Source organism: Macrobrachium rosenbergii, chromosome 9 (genome assembly GCF_040412425.1).
Source record: "Macrobrachium rosenbergii isolate ZJJX-2024 chromosome 9, ASM4041242v1, whole genome shotgun sequence".
NCBI classification, from domain to species: domain Eukaryota; kingdom Metazoa; phylum Arthropoda; class Malacostraca; order Decapoda; family Palaemonidae; genus Macrobrachium; species Macrobrachium rosenbergii.
The window spans coordinates 30,199,466-30,222,832 of record NC_089749.1 but is presented as its reverse complement, the minus strand read 5'-3'; the positions used below and the strand labels follow the sequence as shown (position 1 = coordinate 30,222,832).

The window sequence follows — 23,367 nt, the reverse complement described above, 5'->3', positions numbered from 1 at the left end:
TTGCGATAGAGGGGCGAGTACCCTGGTGAAGACTTGAGGGGCTGTGGACAACCTGAAGTACAGAGCCCGAAATTGGAAAACCCTGTCCTGGAATAAAAATCTCAGAAATTTCTTGGAATCCCGGTGTATAGGGATATGAAATTAAGCATCTCTCATATCTATGGAAACCATCCAGTCCCCCTGACAAATCGCAGGGAGAACCAAGTTGTTCGTCTGCATCTTGAACTTTGTGGTTTGGACAAAGAAGTCCAGAGCTCTTACATCCAAGACTGGTCTCCAACCCCATGATGCCTTGGGGACTACAAAAAGGCGGTTGTAAAACCCCTCCAACAATTAGTCTTCTACCTCCTCTATTGTTCCTTTCCGGAGAAGAGCTGCAACTTCCTTTGAGAAGGCTGGAAACCTCTCCGAGCCTTCTGAGTACAGCTTTAAGGCGTTGGGAGAGGACATCAAAGGAGGTCCCTCCTTGAAGGGGATCGAATATCCTTCTTTGAGTACCTGAAGTACCCATGGTTCTACAGATACGGCTTCCCACTGCTTCCAAAAATACAGGAATCTGGCGCCCACTGAGAGATGGAGGATCGGATCCTCACTTGCTAGAGGCTGGTCTTGATGATGCTTTTTCGTAACAGGACGGACTGATCTACTGTGGGGTTCGTGCGTGGTCGAGAAGAAGCTCTACCTCTGCCCCCTTGAAAAGGCCATGGTTGAAGGGGAGAGAATGGTCGAGGATTAAAGGGGCAGAAGGGGCAAGGCTTGAATCCTTCGGTCGTTTGGTCAACTGGGCTAGTAGATCATGTGTAGTCTTCTGAAGCTCTGTTGCTACTCGTTTCACTGTCGCACAAGGGAAAAGGTTATTTTTGTCCAGTGGAGCAAAGAGAAGAGATGATCTTTGAGATGGAGTTACTCCCTTGGTGGTGAAGGAGCACCAAAGCTCCCTTTTCTTCAACATGCCTGTAGAAAAGAGAGCAGCTAATTCTTGTGCCCCATCTCTAATGGCCTTATTGGCGCAAAACAGAACCCCGTGCCAGTCTGCTGTGAAACTGTCTTGCAGTGAAGAACAGTCCTCAATCTTCTTTGTCAAGGCGCCCACCATCCAGTCAAGGAAACTGAAGATTTCAAAGACTTTGTAAGAGTCTTTAAGCAAGTGATCAAGTTCAGAGGAAGAAAACATAAATTTGCTGGGTCAAAGGCCAATCTTCGAGCAAGATCAATAAGGCCAAAGAAGTGCCCTTGGGAAGAGGCAGAAACCCCCAAGGAGGGCACTTCTCCAGTCGCATAAAACACATACTTCTTCTTCGACAGGCATGAAGGAGGAGAACAAAATACTGCCTTTTCTAACTCCCTCTTCTCAGCCAACCAAGAGTCTTCCGGAGCTTAGCAGAACCTGCTGGTTGCTGTAACATGAAGGAAGACCCAGGAGAAGAAGGTGCCGCGGCAGTAAAGTACGACAGGAAGCAAAACAGAAAGTAATTCAACAGGGATGCATATGCAGATGAAGGCTACTCTTGCTTAGGTTCTTCTTCCGCCGAAGAAATAGCAAACAGTGCCAAGTCCTGAGGAGAAGATGAAGGTTTTTTCATAAGCTCCAGGATGTCATCCAATCGCTGATGAATGAGTAGCAAAGAAGTATCTTGAGGAGTTGGTACTAGGGTTGCTATCGGGCATTCAGTGACAGGAGAAGCAGGTGCAGTCTTCGAAACTTGCTTAACAGAAGGTGCCGAAACAGGCTGACCTGCAGTAATAGGGATGTCTGAATCAGAAGAGCCCTCAGACACCTCATCCAACACTGTATGAGAGCTGGAAGCCACTGGGATATCAGGAGCCACTAAAAGTACTGATCCCATTGCATACTTATGAGCCACTGGGAGAACAGATCCCATGGGAGAAGTTGATCCCTTGGTATGCTTGTGAGCCATTTGGTACTTGGGAGCCAATGGGTGCTTATGAGCCACTGGGAACTCGGTGTCAAACAGAAGCTCTCTATCATCCCAACAGCTACAAGAGGGTTCTTGGTCCTTTTGGCGCTTACGAGGAATCAATGGTTGATCTTCTAAAATGTACCTCTTCAAAGGCCTGGAGGAGTCATGAAACCGCCAACCACGTCCTTTGGGCTCAGAATCAGAACCACTGGAGGATAAGGTGTGATCCACTGGTACACCTTTACCGTGCTTAGCTACTGCAACCTGGGAAATAGCAACAGTTTCGGTTGAGAGAGCAACTACTCGTGGGCAAAACCCACCGATCTCCCTTGGACTTACGGTTTGGCTCCTCCCAGGTGCAGGGGAGCTTGGCAGGGACCTCCATCTAGGAGCATCGGTGGGAAAAGCAGCCACCCCCTCCACTGACACAACACTAGCACTGACACTAGCACAAGGATCACCACTTGCTGTATCTAAAAGCACTCTTACCGAAGCTCCTATCTGAGTGACTGTGTTCACTAATGAGTCAAATTTCTTGTCTATCTGAGCTTCGAGACTGGCGATGGCACTAGGTTCAGAGGGAAGGGAGCCAGGTAATGGAGTCATAGGAAGTGCGAGAGAAGTAGAAACAGGCAAGCGAGTGGTTACAAGTGTCAAAAGGGCCGGTCTAGGAGTACAGGACACAGAAGCTCTAGCCTCAGCTCTAGCAGCCGCCTTTCTATGCCTAGTCTTCTCCAACTTATCTAAATGGTTAGTCAAAATCCTACATTTAACATCATCTCAGTCTCTACATTCCTTGCACGTCAAGTCAGGAGAACAAACTTGTCATCAGCGATGAAAACACTAAATGCGCTTCATATTTGGAAGAGATTCATCTAATACTGTAGCCCTTGCTGAAATACCGGTTACTAGTCACACTCGAGTCTGAAATACCAAGTCAAAATCCACAAAAGCTAAGCTAAGCTTATCTCAGCTAGAAAAATATAGTACAGAGGCTACGAAAGTAAAGAATACTTCACCAAATCCTTTGAAAACAATCAAAACCATCCAGTGAAACTCTTGAACTTCAAAAACAAAGCTGCTGAACAACAGATGTATGGTCATTGAGTGGCAGAAACAAACCAAGCTCTTCAGCTATGTTGTACCTGTACTTCCCCAGAAGTGGGCAGGACACTTATCTACACCGAAACAAAAGAGCGCTACTGCGAATTTCAATTCTAAAGCTGCTGGTAAAGTAGAAACTAATAGCTATGTAATTACTTGGTAAGTTACATATATAAAAACATGGCTGTTGTATAAGCATTACTTTTGCCTAAATCCACCGATTAGCTAACGTAAAAAAAACTTACACACGCAGAGCACCAAATGCTACCACTAGATCTAAATTCTTGTTACAGCATTTGGAGTATAGCAGCAGCCTTGTCCTGCCCTGACCTAGATTAACTAAAGAATTTGTAAGTCAAAATAAAATTTAAAGCATTGCAAATCAATAAATGAATATTCCACAATTGCTAAAATGAAATAATTATACTGTCTTACAACACTGTATAGTACGACTGAATAAACACTAATTGCTAATCATTCACACTCACTGACAGTCAAACTAAGACTGATATGATGTAGAGGATAATAGCACTCCCATTAGCATCAAGAAAACACTTTTGTGAAGATGACATAAGAATTCTTTTGTCTATACTACAGAAGCTCTGGCCATTAAAAATATATAAAATAAACCATTAAGGATATATAAAATAAGTTTGTAAACATTCTTGAAAAACTGCAAAAAATGAAAAACTGATCATTGAGAAAAACTGAAAAATAAGTCTAAAAAATTTTTAAAAATCTTAGTCAAATACTGAATACCTATACAGTACATATATTAAATATATGGTAAAAATAAAAAAATTTTGTTACCTACAAATGAATCTCTACTACATGTCAAATTTACAAGGTGTTATCTTTAGTGTTAGTTTAACCAAAAAACATTTGACAAGGTAATGCTACCATTCATTCCTTTGTTTCTCCGTGAAAGAAAACATAAAATTAAAGTCAGGCACTGCAATGTAACTTACTGTTCCTTCAAATGAAACTAATAATCCTTTCCCATACATAGCTACCAAGTAAAAATTTCTTTAAAAAATCCCTTAGTCTTTTACAGTAATATAGTGGTTTAATAAAATAAGACTACAGTCTCCAGTAATGCCTATGATGTTTTAGTTATCAGAGTGTAGTAACAGAGTTATTGTACATATTACAAGTTAGCCTGGAAGGCAGAGCAATACCCTGATATCTTCATACCTAAACAAAAATGTATACCACAAAAAATTAATTCTCTCTATAATGAAATAAGTACAGTACAGTAAACCCCAAGTGTTCGCATTCTCATGATTCGTGGACTCACCTATTTGCGTATTTCTATGTGGAACGTATATACACATTATTCACGGAAAATTCACCCATTCGCGGTATTTTTCACTGTGAAATATTCACTAATTACTGTATTTTCATATCACTTTCATGACTAAATGCACTTTTTGTGGTAAAACCATTAAAATACTCAGGTATGAGCATTTTTAGAGTTTTTTTTTTGTGTTTGAACTATCAAGATAGGCAGTTCTAAGTGTTTTTGGAGGGGTTTTAAGTATTCACGGATTTTAGCTATTCGGGGGGGGGGGTACGCATCCCCCACGAATACTGTAATGGCTAGGAAATCACCATGAACAGAAAGCATGCACGTTCTACAGTCTATGATATAGGTGATATAACTGCAATATAGCAAGCCTTACATTAGTACTGTGTTCACAATTCTCTATGCTTTCCTCCCTTAATACAATTCAAAATCTCTCCTACTTAAATTCTCTACTCAAATGTCCCGTATTACAATGGAGGATAATTTAGCTTGGTGATACACAAAGAACTAAAATGAATATACAAAACTGTTGCAGGATACATGGAGTCAGCTGAGTAGGCATGTTATTTTTAATGAGATCACTGAATCATTGGAGTTGAGGTAAAAAAAAAAAAAAAGTCTTTCGGTTATGCAATGAGAAATATAGTATCCATCCTGTAGACAAACTATACTTAAAAAATGTGCTTGGACTATGATCATGTATATTGGTACGGGATACTTTGGTCTTAAATGCAGGTTAACTGACAAAACAGTTCTTGAAATTAACAGAGTTCTTATATAAAACCCATCTTTGAAAATAGCTTAAAAACTGTTCCGTGATTAGCAAGGATACCTTACCTTAAAGCAGCATCATTCCTGAACCACCAATCTGCCATTTTGAGACTGAGCTCCAGCCACAATATTAAAGTAGACCTGTTCCAAATTTGTTGTGATAAACACTGACTGCAGCTGGAGTACAGGTATCAGCATCACTCCTTTAAAAATTGTCTCCTGTAAAAGAATTTAAAAAATTATTTCCAAATACATACAATGTATGCAATTTTTTTTCCACTACAGTGACCCATCAACTTGTCTACCTTCTTTCCCTTTCAGCTCCATGAATATGGTGGTGTTTGGTACACTATCTTTTCAGACATAATGCACTTTACTTCATGCTAGAAATTACTGTTACATGTGAGATATCTTGAAGACTCACCTGTTATCACAGAACAAACCATCATATGAATTAATTTTTCTTTTGTGTAGTTCCCCCTAGTAATGTTTCTCTGTTGCAGCTTCAAGAATAGTAAAATCTTTCATGACTGTAATATTCTTGAATTTTGGTTGTTAACTTCATACCCTTATTTTTGAGAAGTGAATCGCTCCGTAAGAAGTTAGAGGAAATTCTCATATAGTATACTGTATTTTATTCATACAAAAGTATGTTAATTAGTATTTTCTTAAAGTTTTTGAAGTTAGAGGAAATTCCCATATAGTATACTGTATTTTATTCATTCAAAAGTATGTTAATTAGTATTTTCTTAAAGTTTTTACATAAACTGTTTATCCAAGACATGTCCTGGATTACCAAGCTTTTGTAATGTTTCTTCTATGTAGTAATGTGTGCGAGTGAGTTTGCCTGAATTTCCACAAGTTGAAGGTGATCACTTAAATACACTAGCAGCCCTCAGTTGATTTGGTAGAGAAGGCATAATACAATACAAGGTAAGACAAGGCAAGGCAAGTTTCACAATCCCAGTTGGTTTCATGCACATAGAAAAAATACAGTGCTTTCAGTTCAACAAAATTTACTTTACTGTTTCACTTCAGAAGAGGACCGTTCTAAGGTGCTTTGGCCAGAAGTTTTATTATCTCCTGGTTACATGTTGCTCAAGTGCTGTGAATAAACTACAGTTTATCTTTATAAATATTTCATGTATTAATGATACCAGGTATAATGCCAATAGCCCCTATCACTAATGTACCATAACTATCACAACCATGTAACATCTGTAGGCTATGCTGTTGGGACAGGGCCTTAGTTACATACCAAGTTTTGCTGCTTATCAAAAGGCCAGACCCCTGAAACATCTGATACATTAAGCAACATTATATCTGACTATAACAAGCACTCAGTTATGCTTTCCCTTTTCAAAGTTATTTGAAATGCAGTATTAATATAAAGCACAATGCAACCACTCTTAAAACTACTCCCCATCTAAATAGTTAATATTTATGTTCTATACTCAAAAACCCTTCATTTTACTTGTTCAGAACTATTCAGACTTGCCGCAAATACAACACCTAAACAATAACCTATGCCTAAGTTTTAAATCACAATACCCTTCAAAGGAAAATACCTGAAAGATAGTGACTTATATCTAGTGAACCCAAGCGTGAAAGAATACAGCTCATGCAATGTAACCTGCTTTAACTGCATCCCTCCTTGTGGTTCTCCTTGGTCTATTGGGTACAGTACTGTACTTGATATAGTTTATAAACGGTTTAGGCCTCTATTCAAGGTGGCAGTACCTAAAGTCTTGTATAGCGGGGGACTAAGAATAAGCATGCAAAAGCCTAGCTACCCATTTCTGTGATCATGAGGGTGAGGAATCAATCACAGTGGAGATGATCAAGGGATTCACGATAATCATTGGGAGGGTTAAACTACCTCATTTAGGCCAAGTTATTCTATGTTGGTTTACAGAATAGAAGACAGAATTAGGCCAAAGGCCAAGCACTGGGACCTATGAGGTCATTCAGCGCTGAGAAGGAAATTGACAGTAAGAAGATCTGAAAGGTGTAGCAGGAGGAAAACCTCGCAGTCACACTACGGAACATTGTTAGAGAGGGTGGAAAGTAAGATGGAAAAACAAGAACATGAATGGAAGTACAGTAAAATGCATGAATGAAGTTGTAGCCAGGGGCCAAAGTGACACTGCAAAGACCCTTAAGTAAAGTTTACATTGCACCATGCGAGGTGCACTGACAGAACTATCCCCACACTGGGATTCAGGTTTACAACTCAGGGTATGGTAGCCTAAAAATTTACATCAAAATTATAGGCTAGCTTACATTAGCAAACTACAATGCCAGTTAGCTAGGCCTGTGATTTCCTTATAAAATAGCCTTATTGCTGGCTAAAAGTTACAGGTAATTCTAAGCCGGCTGTCCGCAGTGAGCTAGACTATGGCAATTGATGTTTTTCTATGTTATTTTATTTGCTTTGCAAGAATTTAAAGTAATATTTTGTCGGCCGGCTGTAACTAAGCTGTCATTGAACTTTGAAGACTATGCGACTTGAATTGCCTAACGCAGGGTAGGTCTAAGCCAGCATTCGGCGGCAAGCCCCCCACCCCTCCATAGCTAATACGGCAAAATTGTAACCAGTAAACGCCCCTAAAAATACCAACATAACGTACCCTAGAGGTGTTTACTGGTTACAATTTTGCTGTATTAGCTATGGAGGTGGGGGGGCGGGCTTGCCGCGGAATGCCGGCTTAGACCTACCCTGTGTTAGGTAATTCAAGTCGTGTAGTCTTCAAAGGTCAATCACATTTTAGTTACAACTGGGCAACAAAATATTACTTTAAATTCTTGTAAAGCAAGCAAAATAACATAGAAAAACGCCAATTGCCACAGTCTTGCTCACCGCGGACAGCCGGCTTAGAATTACCAAGTTATAAACTAAAAATCAGGCTAATAGCCTTAAGCTACTTCAAAAGACCCACACTAGCCTAACCTAACTTTGATGAGGGTTTATAAAATAAGCCTAGGTTAAATGGATGCCAAACATTTCAAGCTTCATGTACTGCAGTTCTACCTGCTTCACCACAGTGATCTGCATAGGATATGGAATGGATAGAGAATTTAGGCCAAAGCCCAAGCACTGGGACCTATGAGGCCATTCAGGCTAGTGCTGAAATGGAAAATGACAGTAAGAAGGCTTGGAAGCTGTAACAGGAGGGAAACCTCGCAGTTACACAAAGAAACAATTGTTAAGAATTGGTGGAAAGTAAGATGGAAGAGAATATGAACGAAGGTAAGGTAAAAGGAATGAAAGGGGTTGCAGCTAGGGGCCGATGGGACCCTGCAAAGAACCTTAGCCTAGCCTAGGTAATGCCTACGAGTGACGAACGTCATTACTGATTTAAAATGCCTGCCAATTATTGAATACTTATCAGTTTAGCCGTTGCATACACACAAAATAGCTAAAAAAGGTGCAGACTAGGTAATAAAATAACCTGTGCTGCGGTTGGCGCCTAGGGCCAATGGTAGCTTAACTACCTGTTATGAATCCATGAGGTCACGTCACTCTGACAGAACAAAAGGGCTAAAATCGCTAATGTCAGGTCAAAGAACAGCCTAAGTCCAATTATTCTGTTAGTCATTAATCATTCCTCCTCCCCATCCCGAAAACAGGGCAATTACAGACAACAATAAACACAACTGACTACAATTTCCTTCATTCGAACTTACCAGCGATTCCTTAGCAACGTAAACAAAACAACAGAGGTTTCAAAACTATATAGATTGCATGACCACCTTCCATATTAATACCCACACAATATACTGTCCATTAACTGTACTTTTAAGAGTGCTAACGAGACTGCGTACTATTAATTTTAACCAATATGAGTATCGTTAAATCTTAGCGAAAGGGTCAGTGCTAACCTTTTCGGATGTGTAATTGTGTAGTAACAACAGTCAGACTAGGGAAATTGCCACTCAGGCCATTTCCCAAAAATTCACAACACATGACTATATGGTTCTTTGGCCTAGAATGATCATAAATTAGATATTTTTGAATGAAGAATGTCAAGGAAGATGCGTAGCCTACTTGAATGCATTTTGTACTCGCACTGAGAAATTTGAACTTATTTCTAGCGCGTACTTGAAATCGCCGTTGTCTTGAAGATCTTTTTTGTTAGAAGTTATCCGTATGGGGACTCATTGGAATTTAAAATGATTTAGTGAAGGTCTCAGTATACATTACCATGACCTCCTTATCATTAGTCCATATGTGTGAACAATAGAAATCTCAATCTTTTTTTCTTTTCTTGCACGCACATATGTTTTTGCATATAGAGAAATGCACATGAACCCGGATGGTATTCCAACTTTCCATCCCTTCATCGTCAGTTTAAAAGCACTCACATAAAAAAAAATATGTCAGGAACATCCTTTAACAATTTCCCTCACTTACATCTTAATGTCTGAATCCTTTGGATTCAGAATGTAAGACAAATGCTGTACATGTATATGTCTTCTTTATTATATCAGAATATTATATTTATCAGTATGGCGATAACGTAACTTCAAAGAATTTGTAAAGTCCCGCTGAAACGCGTTCTCTGTAATGAAAATCCCGTTTTCTGCGGTGCCTTTACATTCGACCTGGGGTCGACCGAACAAATATTATGACCATAATTGTGAATTGTATATTTTATTGTCTGTTCAAGTGACCATGCATTATGTACATGTGACGGAGTATTTTTGTAACACATCAGACATTGTTAATCATTATGTTTCCTGTATGTACCAGTCATGTTTTTTGTGGAGTAATAGTTTGACCTCGGGTCACCTAAGTCTTTGTACACGCGGTCTCCGCGAAGTACGCAGACGTCCGCACGCCGCTTTATAAGCAGGTAGCTTCATCAATAAACTTACGGGCTGCTCTAGGAGCAAGAGCCCGTGCTGGCACAAGGCCAGCTAAATCTAAAACAACAACATCAATAAACTGTTACGGGCTGCTCTAGGAGCAAGAGCCCGTGCTGGCACAAGGCCAGCTAAATCTCAAACAACAACATCAATAAACTACACCTCACAGACTCATCATCAACATAGAGTTACGGGCTGCTCTAGGAGCAGGAGCCCGTGCTGGCACAAGGCCAGCTAAGTCTGAAACAACAACAACAATCAATAAACTAGCAGTACTTGTCTTCCTGCTCATTATTTCGCACCTTTCTCACAGTGGTGACCCCCGCAGTGGTTCCCGGAAGCCATTAACGGACCCAAACGGCGACTAAGTCTTGCCCCAATGAACCCAACCCATTCCCCTAACGGACTAGTTACGGCGCTCTAACAAAGTGTTCGGGCATTACCGAACTTCGTTGGCAGGTCACCAGCATCATTAGCGGACCCACACGGCACGCTCCCAAGCATGTATTCACGTGAGTGTTCCCTCACACTCCAAGTGAGAGCACGGAATGAGCATGGACGCAGACATTCCCAGCCACATACAAATTACCGTGAACTTGTCGGAGGCAGACGCCTCCCTTGCGCAACCCACTCCCATGCACTCCTCCACACCGGTACCTGCACCCTGCGCGATGACCACCCCCTGACGGACCAACCAAAGGCTGCCCTCAGTATAAGGCTGCCGCCATTCACCAATCAAAATGCAGTGTCCTGGTTCTACAGGGTTGAGGAGCAATTCAGGGTAGCAGGTCTAACCGACGAAAGTCCCCGCTCAAACGCGTTCTCTGTAATGAACATCCCGTTTTCTGCAGTGCCTTCACATTTGATCTGGGGTCGACCTAACACATATTATTACCATAATTGTGAGCTGTATATTTTATTGTCTGTTCAAGTGACCATGCATTATGTACATGTAACAGAGTATTTTTGTAACACATCACACGTTATTAATCATTATGTTTTCTCTATGTACCTGTCCTGTTTTTTGTAGAGAAATAGTTTGGCCTCAGGTCACCTGTAAATCTTGATACCCGCAGTCTCTGCAAAGTACACAGACGTCTGCACGCTGCTTTATAAGTGGATCACTTCATCAATAAACTAGCAGTACTTGTCTTCCTGCTCATTATTTCACACCTCTCTCACAAATCATACGTTATTATACCTATTTTACATTAAGTGACTTGTCAACTTACGATAGGCTACCCACCTGCAAGGTCCAAAGAACTCCCTGAACATTTACACATCTGTGAGGTCAAAGAAGACAGAACTGGTTACTGATTGATTTATTACCTGGGCAAAGGTATACATAGCAGCATGTGGAAGGAAACAAGGTGCCAGACCCCCAATCGTCGTGACCCACACGCTGAGTGAGAGCAATTTGTGTTTGTTAACAGTCAGTCAAATAACAATAACTAGAGACATAATTTACATACAGTGATAAAATATATATTGGCCAGGAAATCCTTCATACAAATATATATACATATGAGATTCTTGCTGCATTGATAGATGCGATACATGATCGTAACTAATGGATAAAGAAGATGCCTTTACAAGTACTCGCCCCCCCGCCCGACAGTTATAATGAAATAATGATTGGAAGATCTGTTGAATGTTAATCACGGTGTCTTCTTGGGTGCAGGAGCCGACCCCGAGTTCTTGATATCTGTGGTTGTGGGGCGGCTTTGACTGCTGAATCGTCCGGCAGTTTTGCCGGGCAGATGACATCCTTATTGCTGCCCTTGGGATGTCCTCGACTTCGTTTCTGGATGCCGATCATTTCATCCGAGGTCTTGTTTTGTGGGGGAAATCTGGGACATCTGCCAGTTTCCTTCTGGGTTACGCTGTCCACTAGGAAAGCTGGCTTTAACCTGTCGAGAGATATCCAGTCTTCCCACCCATGGGTGTTGACGAGGTAGGCCTTGGATGTTCTACTGATGACTCGGTATGGTCCTCTGTATGGTCTGGTCAAGGGTGGGCGGGGCGCGTCGCTCCTCATGAGGACATGTGCACAGGTTTTCAGGCCTTCTGGGCTGAAGTTGTGGGTCCTGTCCACGAAAGTCTTTCAGCAGGGAGCGAACTTCTTTGCAATTTCTCTTAGCCTTGGAAGGGGCGTATCCGGGTCATCTGGCTCCGTGGGTAAGAATTCTCCAGGTACCGCCAGTGCTTCGCCGTAGACTTTCTCTGCAGGAGATTCCTCGCCGTTTGCCCTTGGTACGGTGCGGAGACCCAGCAGGACCCAGGGCAGCTGCACCTTCCAATTTTCGTCAGAACAACGTGCCATCAGACTGCTTTCAATGAACAGTGGGTTCTTGCCACCATACCATTGGCCGCAGGGTTGTATGCCGTCGTACTGTATAGTGTTGTCCCCATGAGGCATGCCAGGGCAACTTGATAGTAGGGCTTCCGTGCAGGCACTTGTTGATGCTTCTACAATTGGGGTTGCTTCCGGCCATCTTGTGGAACAGTCCATGATTGTCAGGAGGTATCTGGCACCTCCTGATTGCGGCAGAGGTCTACATGGATGTGCCCAAAATGCTGACGTGGTTGAGAGAAGTCTCCGATGCCTGATTCCGTGTGCTGGGTGATCTTACTTGTCTGGCACAGGCCTGTACCCAGAGTTTTTTTATGGGGGAGGTGTCGTTTTTCCCAAAATTGGACCTTTTCTTCTATTATGTCATTGCATATATAGGTATATACAAGATGAAATACTTGAAAATTCCATGTTTCGGCAGCCTTGCTGCAGTGTCGTCAAATTTCTCTGACCCGATTATCGTACCACAGCTTTAAAATTATCGTTTCTCTACTAAAATTTACAAATATGGTGGCCTTTATCATATTCCTATGATCACTCTTGTATTTCCTACTATTAAAGAATGATGTTAATGTTTAATAACAAAATCTGTAAAAGAAGACTTGCCAAAAAAACAAAAGATTGTTATTTATTACTTTATAAGTACAGTTCAATGAAAGGGATAGTCACAGAAAATATAGACTTCCAGAAATTTTTGGGGGGTCATTTGAGGCCCCTCCCTCCGGTACAGGCCTGTAGCACAGTATGCAGTTCTTCACCCATTCTCATACGTCCTTCCTGATCCTGTGCCACACGAATTTCTCTGTCATCAGGCACATTGTTGTTCGTCCTGCTTTCTTCGTGATGCAGGTATCAGGGCATGTGGACAGCCTGTGTTGATGTCGCAGAGAAGTGTCGATCTGGATTCACCCATTGGCATGTCTTCCCACTTTAGTGCGGTAAGTGCCATGCAGTAAGCTGCCGTTTCCAGGTCTGCGGCCTGTTCCTTTACCAGGTTTTCATAGTCTATGCCCAGGTGGACTGAATTTATTTCAATTCTTGATAGGGCGTCGGCTACTGGGTTCTTCTTGCCTGGGACATAAATGATGGTGCAGCCGAATTTGGAGATAGCAGCTAGGTGCCGTTGCTGTCTTGCCGACCATGCGTCTCTCGCCCTCGTGAACATATGTACCAATGGCTTGTGGTCTGTCAGGATGGTGAAAGGGCTGCCATCCAAGAGGTACTTGAAGTGCCGCACGGCTTGGTAGATTGCCAGTAGTTCCCTGTCGAATGCACTGTAGCGGATCTCTGGTGGCTTTAACTTGCAGCTAAAAAAGGCAAGCAGGCAGGGGGAACCGTCTACTATCTGCTCCAGCACGGCTCTGCAGGCGACGTTGCTGGTGTCAGTGGTAAGTCTCAGGGGGGCAATGGGGTCTTGATATGTTAAGGTGGTGGCTTTGGTGAGGGCTGCCTTCGTCTGTTTGAACGCCTGTTGCTGCGGGGCTTCCCAAGTCAGTGCTTTCGGCTTCCACTTCAGCACTCTGGTTAGTGGATACATGATGCGGGCGATGTCCGGCATGAATCGTCGGTAGTAGTTGACCATGCCGAGGAACACCTGCAGGGACTTTATGGTTTTTGGTGTTGGAAAATCCTTCACTGCATTCACCTTGGAGGCCATGAGGCGGACACCTGTCGGAGAGACCTCGTGTCCCAGGAAGTCTACCTTCTCCACTCCAAAGGTACATTTGTCGAATCTGACGACCAATCCATTCTCCCGAAGGCTTTTCAGCACAGCCTGGACGTGACCCAGGTGTTCCTCCGGGGACCTGGAGAAGATCAGGATGTCATCCGCGTAACAGACGCAGAAAGGTAGGTTCCCCAAGATGCTGTCCATAAGGCGCTGGAATGTGACCCCAGTGTTCCTGAGGCCAAAGGTGGAGTAGGAGAAGGTATATGTCCCGAACGGTGTGATGATGGCTGTCTTTGGAACATCGTCGGGATGTACTGGTACCTGAAAATAGGACTTGAGCAAATCCATTTTTGTGAATATCTTGGCCCCGTGGCCTGCGTGTTTGGCAGGGGATAGTGGTCCGGTGTTGTCACTAAGTTCAGCCGACGATAGTCCCCACAGGGCCTCCAGAAACCGTCTGGTTTCTTCACATGTGGAGGGGGGGACACCCATGGACTCGACGCCTTTTTGCAGATACCCATCCTTTCCATCTTGGTGAACGCTTGTTTAGCATCCTGGAGTTTCTCGGGTGGCAAGCAGCGGAACTTGGTATGTGTCAGCGGGCCTGTGGTGGTGATGTGGTGATGGATGCTGTGCTTGGCCTAGATACCTGGCACCTGATGCAGTTCTGGCTTGAAGACATCTGGGATTTTGTGCAGGAGGGCGCTGTATTTGTTTGATGAGATGGAGCATACGGTGGGCATTCCCGGTCCGGTGGAGAGCGGTTGGGAGCAGCAGGTTCTGGTATCCAGCAGGCATTTCCGGCCAACGTTTACCAGCAGTCTGTGACGTGCAAGGAAATCGGCGCTCAGTAAGGGAAACTTGACATCCACGATGACAAAGGGCCATTTATATTTATGGCCCAGGATGGGTATTCTGCGGGTCCGGGTTCCGTAGCAGCAGATGGGACTTCCATTTGTGGCCACTAGTGTGTCTGCAGTGCCAGACGTGCAGTCGCGGTCCTCACTCGATGGCAGAAATACCGACTGCATTGCCCCTGTCTCTGTCAGCATCTGTCGTCCCAATATGGCGTCATGGATGAAGAATCCTACTGGCTGGGGTTCTCTAAGGTTTGTGGCCACTGCTGTTATGGGTGGCAGCCTTCCTAGTTTTTTGTGAAGGAACAGGGGGCTCTGCAAATTCTGGCATCGCTTCCAAACCCTCGATGGAAGTAACACCAGGCTGGATTTGTCCTCGTCTTCTGCTGCTGCAGCGGAACCTTCTTCCTGTATACCAAGCTCGTGTCCCCCTCTTTGGCTTCTTCTGCTACCAGGCTGCAGGTGTTGCAGCATGTTTGGAGGCCTTGGTGGCCTCATGGAGTTTGTGTGCGACATTCACCATTTCGTCCATTGAGAGCGTGTCTGCTTCCATGATTTGTGCCCTCACCTCCTGCGGAAGGCATCACAAGAAAATTTCCTGCAGCAAGCTGATCTCCCTCCTCTGTCTGTCTGAGTTGAAGCCAGGCAGCATCAGGAGACCTCATAGCTCGTCCCTGGGTGATATGTCCCCCAGGGGCTGGTTCATCAGGTCAAGGGCGCTTTGGGCTCTCTCTGGGACAGGCATGGAGTATGTGTCAATAAGTTTCTTTCGTAGGTCTTCGTACTTGACTTTGCCCGGTTGCGAGTCCAACCATGGGGGGATTTGGTTGAAGACCTCCTCCGGCAGCGTTGTCATGGTGACGTCCGCTTTGGTTTCCTCGTCCGTGATTTTAGCTACCCGGAAATGGACGTCTGCCTGCAGGAACCAGGATGCGGTATTTTGCTGCAAGAATGGTGGCAGTTTCATTGCCTGGCTTATTGATGCCTTCAAAGGCGAGAGGGGGATGCAGAGGATCTGTGTGTCCTCGGAACGATTTTCTACCTCAATGTCTGACATTTTGCCTCACATCAAAACGCGAAATAAGCACCATATTTAGTCCATTAATGGTGTTTGGGGCTCGTCAGAAGTCAAAACTATATGCCGTGTGGTTCCGTTAATGACTTCTGAATATGGTCGACGTGAATTGTAAATGGTAGGGCCAAACCGTTCGAGAACTCCAGAACGTACCTGAAGAAGGTACACCGTAACTAGTCCGTTAGTGCGAGGGTGTTCTCCGAGGAAGGAGCTTTCATAGGTTTAGACTTTGTTGCCGTATGGTTCCGTTAAAGGCTCTCTGAAGGTAAAGCGGCCATAGTGAGTCCGTTAATGGCGAAGCCAAAACTGCTGTGTTTACCGTCGCTCCTCGGGTCACCAGTTGTGAGGTCAAAGAAGACAGAACTGGGTACTGATTGATTTATTACCTGGGCAAACCGGCAAAGGTGTACATAGCAGCGTGCGGACGGAAACAAGGTGCCTGGTCGCCATGACCTGCACGCTGAGTGAGAGCAATTTGTGTTTGTTAAGAGTCAATCAAATAACAATAACTAGAGACATAATGTACACACAGTGATAATGAAACATATATTGGTGAAAAGGCCAGGAAATTCTACATATAAATATATACATGAGATTCTTGCTGCGTTGATAGATGCGATACATGATCGTAATTAATGGGTAAAGAAGACGTCTCCACAATCCAAAAAAATTCAAGAAATTTTGGCATTTTGGAGAAACTCTGAAAACCATCAAACATTTTTTTTTATAGATCAGCTATATTATGTTAATAGTTCGACAGAAAACTACAGATTTTTTAAGATTTGATAGTTGGGCTGTCCCTTCTGATATTGCCCGAATACCTTCATTCGATCATGAAAAGAATTTGAATTTCAAAACATTTTACAAAACGTCATGACACCTAATTTACCATGATCAGTAAATCAACATTATTAATGAACTGAAAAATTTATGTGCTCTGAAAATTTAGCGGAATATGACACATGAATTAATCCATAGAAAATAAGCACATTTTCAGTGAGTCCGGTTTGACAAAATTTGCAGCACACGCAGGGCCGTAGCCACAGCAGCTCAAACCTTTGCCCGGGCGGGGCGCCTGGTCATTAAAGAATAAAAAATATCACAAACTTTGGCTCTTATTACCAATACAATACTGTTCCTACAGCTCCGTAATTTCCCCTTTAGTGATATAGTGATATCAGCAAAATAATAAGAACCTCACATTTTAAATATTGCATATTATTTCTAATATTTATTTTTTATTCTGATGACGTAGAAAAACATCACTAGGGCACAATGGGATTGAGAAGAATCACTAGAAACTTTACAAACGTTTCGCACTGTAATCTAGACTGAACAAAGCAACAGCCCATTTCTGTCCTGTTTTTTGTGGAATACTGGAAAACATGTTATTTTTGCTACCTGAATCTGGAATTTCCATTTCTGGATGAAAAGATTGGCATCAGTGCCAGTCCTTCGAAAACTTATGAATAAAGTCAAGAAAGAAAAGATTCGTGTCCATAGTCTTAGCCCGGAAATACAGAAGAGCTGATCATTGCATCAAGTATCCGGAAAGTGGAGCACCGTTAAAAGAAGAAGAAGAAAACGGGCATTCCTCTGTTTTAATTGCACTTCTGATGTATCTAATAAAGAAAAGACAGCGTTGATTCGATTTGCTGAATGTATTCATAAAAAGGGTTTGAAATATACGAATTTTTCAATGTATAGAATAGAACCATAATTAGAGTGTAATTTTAATTTCCCAAAATAATCCTTGACGTTGTATGAAATGATACTTAAGATATGAGAGGACAGTCGTATCATCCTGGTGACAGATAAGACAAAATCAAGGCATTCTACTAGAGATACCATGGTTTGTAAGCTCCTCTGACTCACATAGGCCTACTTGGAAACTGGTACTTTGCAGTGTGCAAAGTAGGGCGGTACACTGAGTCTGGGGTGGGCGATTTTCCCCAGCCGAGGAGACGTTTCAGGCACATCCACGTTGACGTGGTGGGTCCTCTTCCCCCATCAGGAGGAGCAAGATACCTTCTAACAGTTGTCGACTGCTCCACCAGGTGGCCCAAAGCTACGCCCATGGAAGAAGCCACCTCCAGTGCGAGCGCAGAAGCCGTCCTCTCCAGCTGGATCAGCCGGTTCGGTGTTCCAGACCATATAACTACAGACAGAGGTCCCGCTTTCCTGTCCGATCTGTGGACTGCCCTGGGGACCACTCACCACAGCGCCACCGCCTACAACCCTGCAGCCAACGGAATGGTGGAAAGGTTCCACAGGTCCCTGAAGACGTCCCTCATGGCTTATTGCACCGCCGAGAGTTGGAAGTACCAGCTGCCCTGGGTCCTCCTCAGGTTGAGAACTGCTCCCAGAGCCAACAGCGACCCATCCTCATCAGAAAAAGTCTACGGGGAGACCCTGGTAGTCCCGGGGAGCTCATCGCAGAGGGCAGGGACGACATAGCAATGCAGAGGCTCTGCAACAGGGTTGGGAAGTTCACCCCTGCCAGAGGACATACACCAACAGGATGTCCCCCTTCATGCCTCCTGGTCTGTCCTCCGCCACCCACGTCTTCGTCAAGGGCGACGCCGTGCGGCCACCCTTAACCAGGCCCTACAGAGAACCTTTCCTTGTGCTCAAGAGGAACAAAAAGGCATTCCGGGTAGCCGTCCACGGAAGGGAAGACTGGGGTATGTGCTGGGCTGTGTGCGATCTCCCGTGGGATATTTACGAGAGGAACAGTGACTCTCACAGGGAGACTGCCTCGATCTGGAGTGGCTGATATGTGCTTTTAGCCTGGTGTAGTGTTTAAAGAAACTGCCACTGTGAAGATACATTATTCATGGCCATAGAAAAAAGTAAGTAAGATCGCCCAGTGACATTTAGATCTTTTCCAGACTTTAGAGGGAAAACCCCCGGTTGGAAAGCAGTGAAACTGATCGATGTCTACATAATGAATTTTCCCATTTAATGCTCCATTAGACATTTTTCTGTATGTAATGAACGCCATTTCAGGTTTTAATATAATGATATGTTTCTTTCAACAGGATTCTCGAGTTTCGTCCTGAGAGGACGAATATTTTGGGAAGTGGTGTTTTTACTCTTACATACCGTAGGACATATATTGTGGTCTAAAAGAATTATAACTTCATTACTTTGTTTGATGACTAGGGTGATATTCACTAGTATTGATTGGTATAGAATTATTTGTGAAACAGTATTTCCTCTAGTTATGTTTTCCATTGATAGGGGGTGTGAATCACTCCATTTCATGACCGTAGCTGTTGCTGAATCACTTGTTAGCATATTATGATTTATATTGTTCGTGTTGTGTTAGTGGCATTGCAATCGTCGCTTATGTCGATTTGTCTTTTGGATTTAGTTTTCTCTTTGGCCAGTCATGGTGCCACCTGCATGTAAACAAACCGTGTCTTCGCTGTTCCCGCTTCTTTTCAGTCTAAATAAAAATCTACCGACGATAACACAAGTGTCTCAATCAGCTCCTTCCTGGAACTCTGTTAATAAGTGAAACTAATCCTAGAGGATCTAGAAATTAGTAAGGTCAACAGGTTATGGGCCCAGAACACATTGGGATTGATTGAAAAGTGTGATATCGTCTAGATATAAGAAAGTGCTAGCCTAAGCTTCCCTTGAGACTGTTCCATCAACAAGTAAGAAGATGGCCGATTATGAAGAAAGGGAAGAGACCTCCAAGAAGATTCTTCTACAGTGTGACGGGCTAACTATTACCCGTGGTCGAAGAGGATCGAAGCAAGACTGATTGACAAGAACTGTTGGAATGCCATTGACCCTGGGTTTGGGTATCACATTCACGATAATGGGAATGAAGAAGAGGCCTTGGCAGAGCTCAACCAAGAACAAGCCAGAGTCAATCGCCGAGCTCGGGAGTCATTATCGAGGCGCTGCACAGCTCCACTCTCTACGATGTTGGTGAGTTTAAATTTGCAAAGAAAGTGTGGGACACACTCAAGGAAATGTATGGTGAATTTGGGATTATTCACACCATGTTGTTTTTCAAGGAAATGGCTAGGTTGGATAAAGTGCCATCAATGCCAATGGCAGATTACATTTCCAAGATGCATGAGTTGATTCAGAAGGTGAGAATGGGCAGCATTCCAATAAGTGACACTTGCTTTGCTGCTTTCTTGCTACTTGGGCTACCACTCAAGGAGTATGATGCTTTTGTAAGATCCTTCGAGGGTGATCTGGATAAGCTCACATCAAGAAATGTGAAGAGCAAACTTGTGATGGAAGAAAGGCGACTATCATTGCACAACAGAGTGACATCAAGAAAAGAAGAACCTGTGGCATTGAAAGCAACAGCGAAACAGCATTCTAAGCAGAAGCAGAATCAGCAGCCTCAGAAGCAGGACACCTCTGGTGACAGTAAAATGAAGTGTTACACCTGTAAGGAGCCTGGACACAAGGCGAGGGAATGCCCAATCTGGAAGAAGTTCAAGGAGGAACGCACGAAGAAAGGGGATGCCAAGGCCTCTGTAGCTGAATTTGAAGAAATAGAAGCAGTGCTTCTATGTGCCTAAGTGGATGCACATGCCTACATGTCAAAATCATCGGTGGGAAAGTGGTTTCTGGACTCAGGTGCATCAGATCATATGTGCTGTGACATTAAGAAGTTCAAGAACATCGACCTGCAACGCAAGGGATCTGTGAAAATAGGTGATGGACATAGACTTTCAGTGGAAGGGATTGGGGTAATCGTGATTCAAGCCAAATGCAAGATTGTGCTTCAGGAAGTGATGATGTATGTCCCTAACAGTCTGTACAACAGATACTGCAGTCTGGTGTCTGTACAACAGATCACTTTTTGTTGCTAGGAAAAGGGGGTGCATTATTCTGGTATTATTCAGGTATCGATGCAGACCTGGCATCAAAAGGATCTAAGGGTGGCATTGAAATTTTTGTTGCTAGGAAAGAATGGGAAGATGTACATTATGAATCTGATTGGCCTTTTCCTGCAAGTACATCAAGAGCATCTAAACCTTTGGTTTTAGTGCACACCGATGTTATGGGACCTTTTAATACCCCTTCATTTGGTGGGTCCATTTATGCTATTGTGTTCACGGATGATTACTCCAGGTATCTGACTGTAATGCCAATGAAGTCTAAGGATGAAGCATTGTCTAGACTCATTCAGTACAAGACCAGGATGGAGAATCTCACGGACCACACCCTAAAGAAAATTAGATCTGACTTCGGAGGAGAATACTCTGGCAAAGAGCAGTTGGACAACTATCTGGCTGCAAACGGAATAGTGCATGAAAGGAGTGTGCCTTACTGTAAACAGCAGAACGGGAGAGTGGAACGACAAAATCGGGTACTTATGGAAATGGTGAGGACCATGTTATCTGAAGCTGGAGCTGACAAGAGACTGTGGGCTGAAGCTATGTCAACTGCTGCCTACAACCGAACAGGGCACCGAGCAGTGCCATCGATTATAAGATACCTCTGGAACTGGCAACAGGAAAGGAACTCACAAGCAGTGATTATGAACGCATGAGACCCTTCGGATGCAGAGCTCAGGCCATGAGAGAAGTCAGAAGCAAGCTTGATGGCAAGACTGTTGAGTGTGTCATGCTCGGTTATCAGGAGGATACAAAGGATGGATACAGGCTTTGGAACACAGAAACAGGAAGGGTAATAATCAGAAGGGACGTTGTATTCCATGAAGAGGTTTTCCCATGGAAGAAGAAAGAAGATTCCAGTGATCAGGGGAAGCAGAAGATGGACAATCTACAACTCTCGAGTGAGTCAGACTCCGAGGAGGAAACAGAGGAAAAACAGGAGCAGAAGGGAGACGGTCTGGACAAGGAAGGCAGTGAAGATGACGGGCATGGAGACGTAAACAATGAACAGATTCCTGCCTTTGAAGAAATTCCAGTACTGCCTGAAGATGAAGAAGCTGAAGTCCAAGAAGAAGTCCCAGTCCTGCGGCGGTCCGCGAGAGTGCCTAAACCAAAGAAATGTCAGTGCCAAGAATGTCAAGACGACCCTGAGTGTTTAGTGGTCAAGCCAGATGAAGAGACCACTATCACTGAACCAAAGAGTGCCAAAGAGGCCCTAGCTAGTCCCCAAGCAGAAAGATGGAAATATGCTATGGGAGAAGAGATTAAGAAACTGACTGAGATGAATACATGGGAGATTGTACCAAGGCCACCAACCAGAGTCATTGGGTCAACATGGAAGTTCAAACTGAAGACTGATGCTAGTGGCAGACCTACAAAGTACAAAGCCAGGTTGGTTGCACAGGATTTGCCCAGAGATATGGCTTTGACTACATGGAAACCTACTCGCCTGTAATCAAAAGAAAAACCATCCGGTTGATGCTCGCTGTGGGAGTGGAGAAGGAACTGATGTGTGAGCATGTCGACGTAATATCTGCCTACATCAATAGTGATATCAAGGAAGAAGTATACTTGGAGCAACCTGAGGGTTTTGATGTTGACAAGAGTAGGATGGTGTGCAAGCTGAGGAAGTGCCTTTACGGATTGAAACAATCAGGACAAGAATGGTACCATAAGATCAAGAAAATCTTTATAGACATGAAGTTTAACCACTCAGTTGGTGACCCCTGCCTATTCTATCATCAAGAAAGGAAATTGTATGTTGGACTATATGTGGATGACATTGCTGTGTGGGGAAAGAAAGAAGATATTGATTGGTTTAAGAAAGAGTTGAGCCAACAAGTTGAAATACGAGAGCTGGGAGAAATATCTGATTTCTTATCACTGAGGATATTGCGAAAGGACGAGCATACCATAAGCATCGACCAGTGTGCTTATATAGATCAGATATTGGAGCAGCACGGGTTATCTGAATGCAGAGGAAAACACAGTCCTCTGAGTGCAAATGTATTCTCTATCAACGATGAACCAGACGCAGATGCCAATAGTCATGAATATAGAAGAGCCATAGGAATGTTGCTGTACATTGCAAACGGGACAAGACCTGACTTGAGTTTCGCTGTCAGTTATCTCAGTCAATTCTCGGCCAACCCAAAGAGAAAGCAGATGGCAGCAGTGAAATATCTGATAAAGTACCTAAAACACACCCGTGACTACTGCATAGTATTCAGGAAGAGTGGGAAGGAGGCATTGATTTTTTCTGATGCTGACTCTGCCAACAACAAGGTGGACAGAAAATCGTTCAGTGGACTGGTGGTGTGTGTTGCAGGAGGACCTGTGGAGTGGAGGTGCAAGAAGCAAACTGTGGTTGCCACATCCACACAACAGGCGGAGTACATTGCTGTGGCTATCGCTACGCAAGAGGCACTATGGCTATGTGGTATTTTAAGGGAGATCGACGCAAGTGATCTTTGCATGGTGCCATGCATCCTTGCTGATAATACAGCAGCAATCAAACTTGCAGAGAAGGACATTGTCAACGATAATTCCAAGGGCGTGGATGT

At 43.6% G+C, this 23,367-nt stretch overlaps 1 protein-coding gene across 6 annotated transcripts in view; it reads right to left on the bottom strand.

The window, feature by feature from the left end:
- The window catches only part of LOC136841669 (meiosis-specific nuclear structural protein 1-like), a 160,228-nt gene extending 151,290 nt beyond the window's left edge, over positions 1-8,938 (bottom strand). Inside the window, exons 1-2 of one of the 6 annotated variants that reach the window (XM_067108860.1) lie at positions 8,791-8,938; positions 5,170-5,322 (exon numbers count right to left, since the gene is read on the bottom strand). In XM_067108860.1, coding sequence (XP_066964961.1) covers positions 5,170-5,207 — 38 coding nt within the window. In that variant the 5' untranslated portion in view covers positions 5,208-5,322; positions 8,791-8,938. Of the gene's footprint in view, positions 1-5,169; positions 5,323-5,527; positions 5,665-8,598; positions 8,737-8,765 lie in introns of those variants that run through there. The other 5 variants (XM_067108857.1, XM_067108861.1, XM_067108859.1 and 2 more) reach the window with 5 other exon arrangements.
- Positions 8,939-23,367: the final 14,429 nt, after the last annotated feature.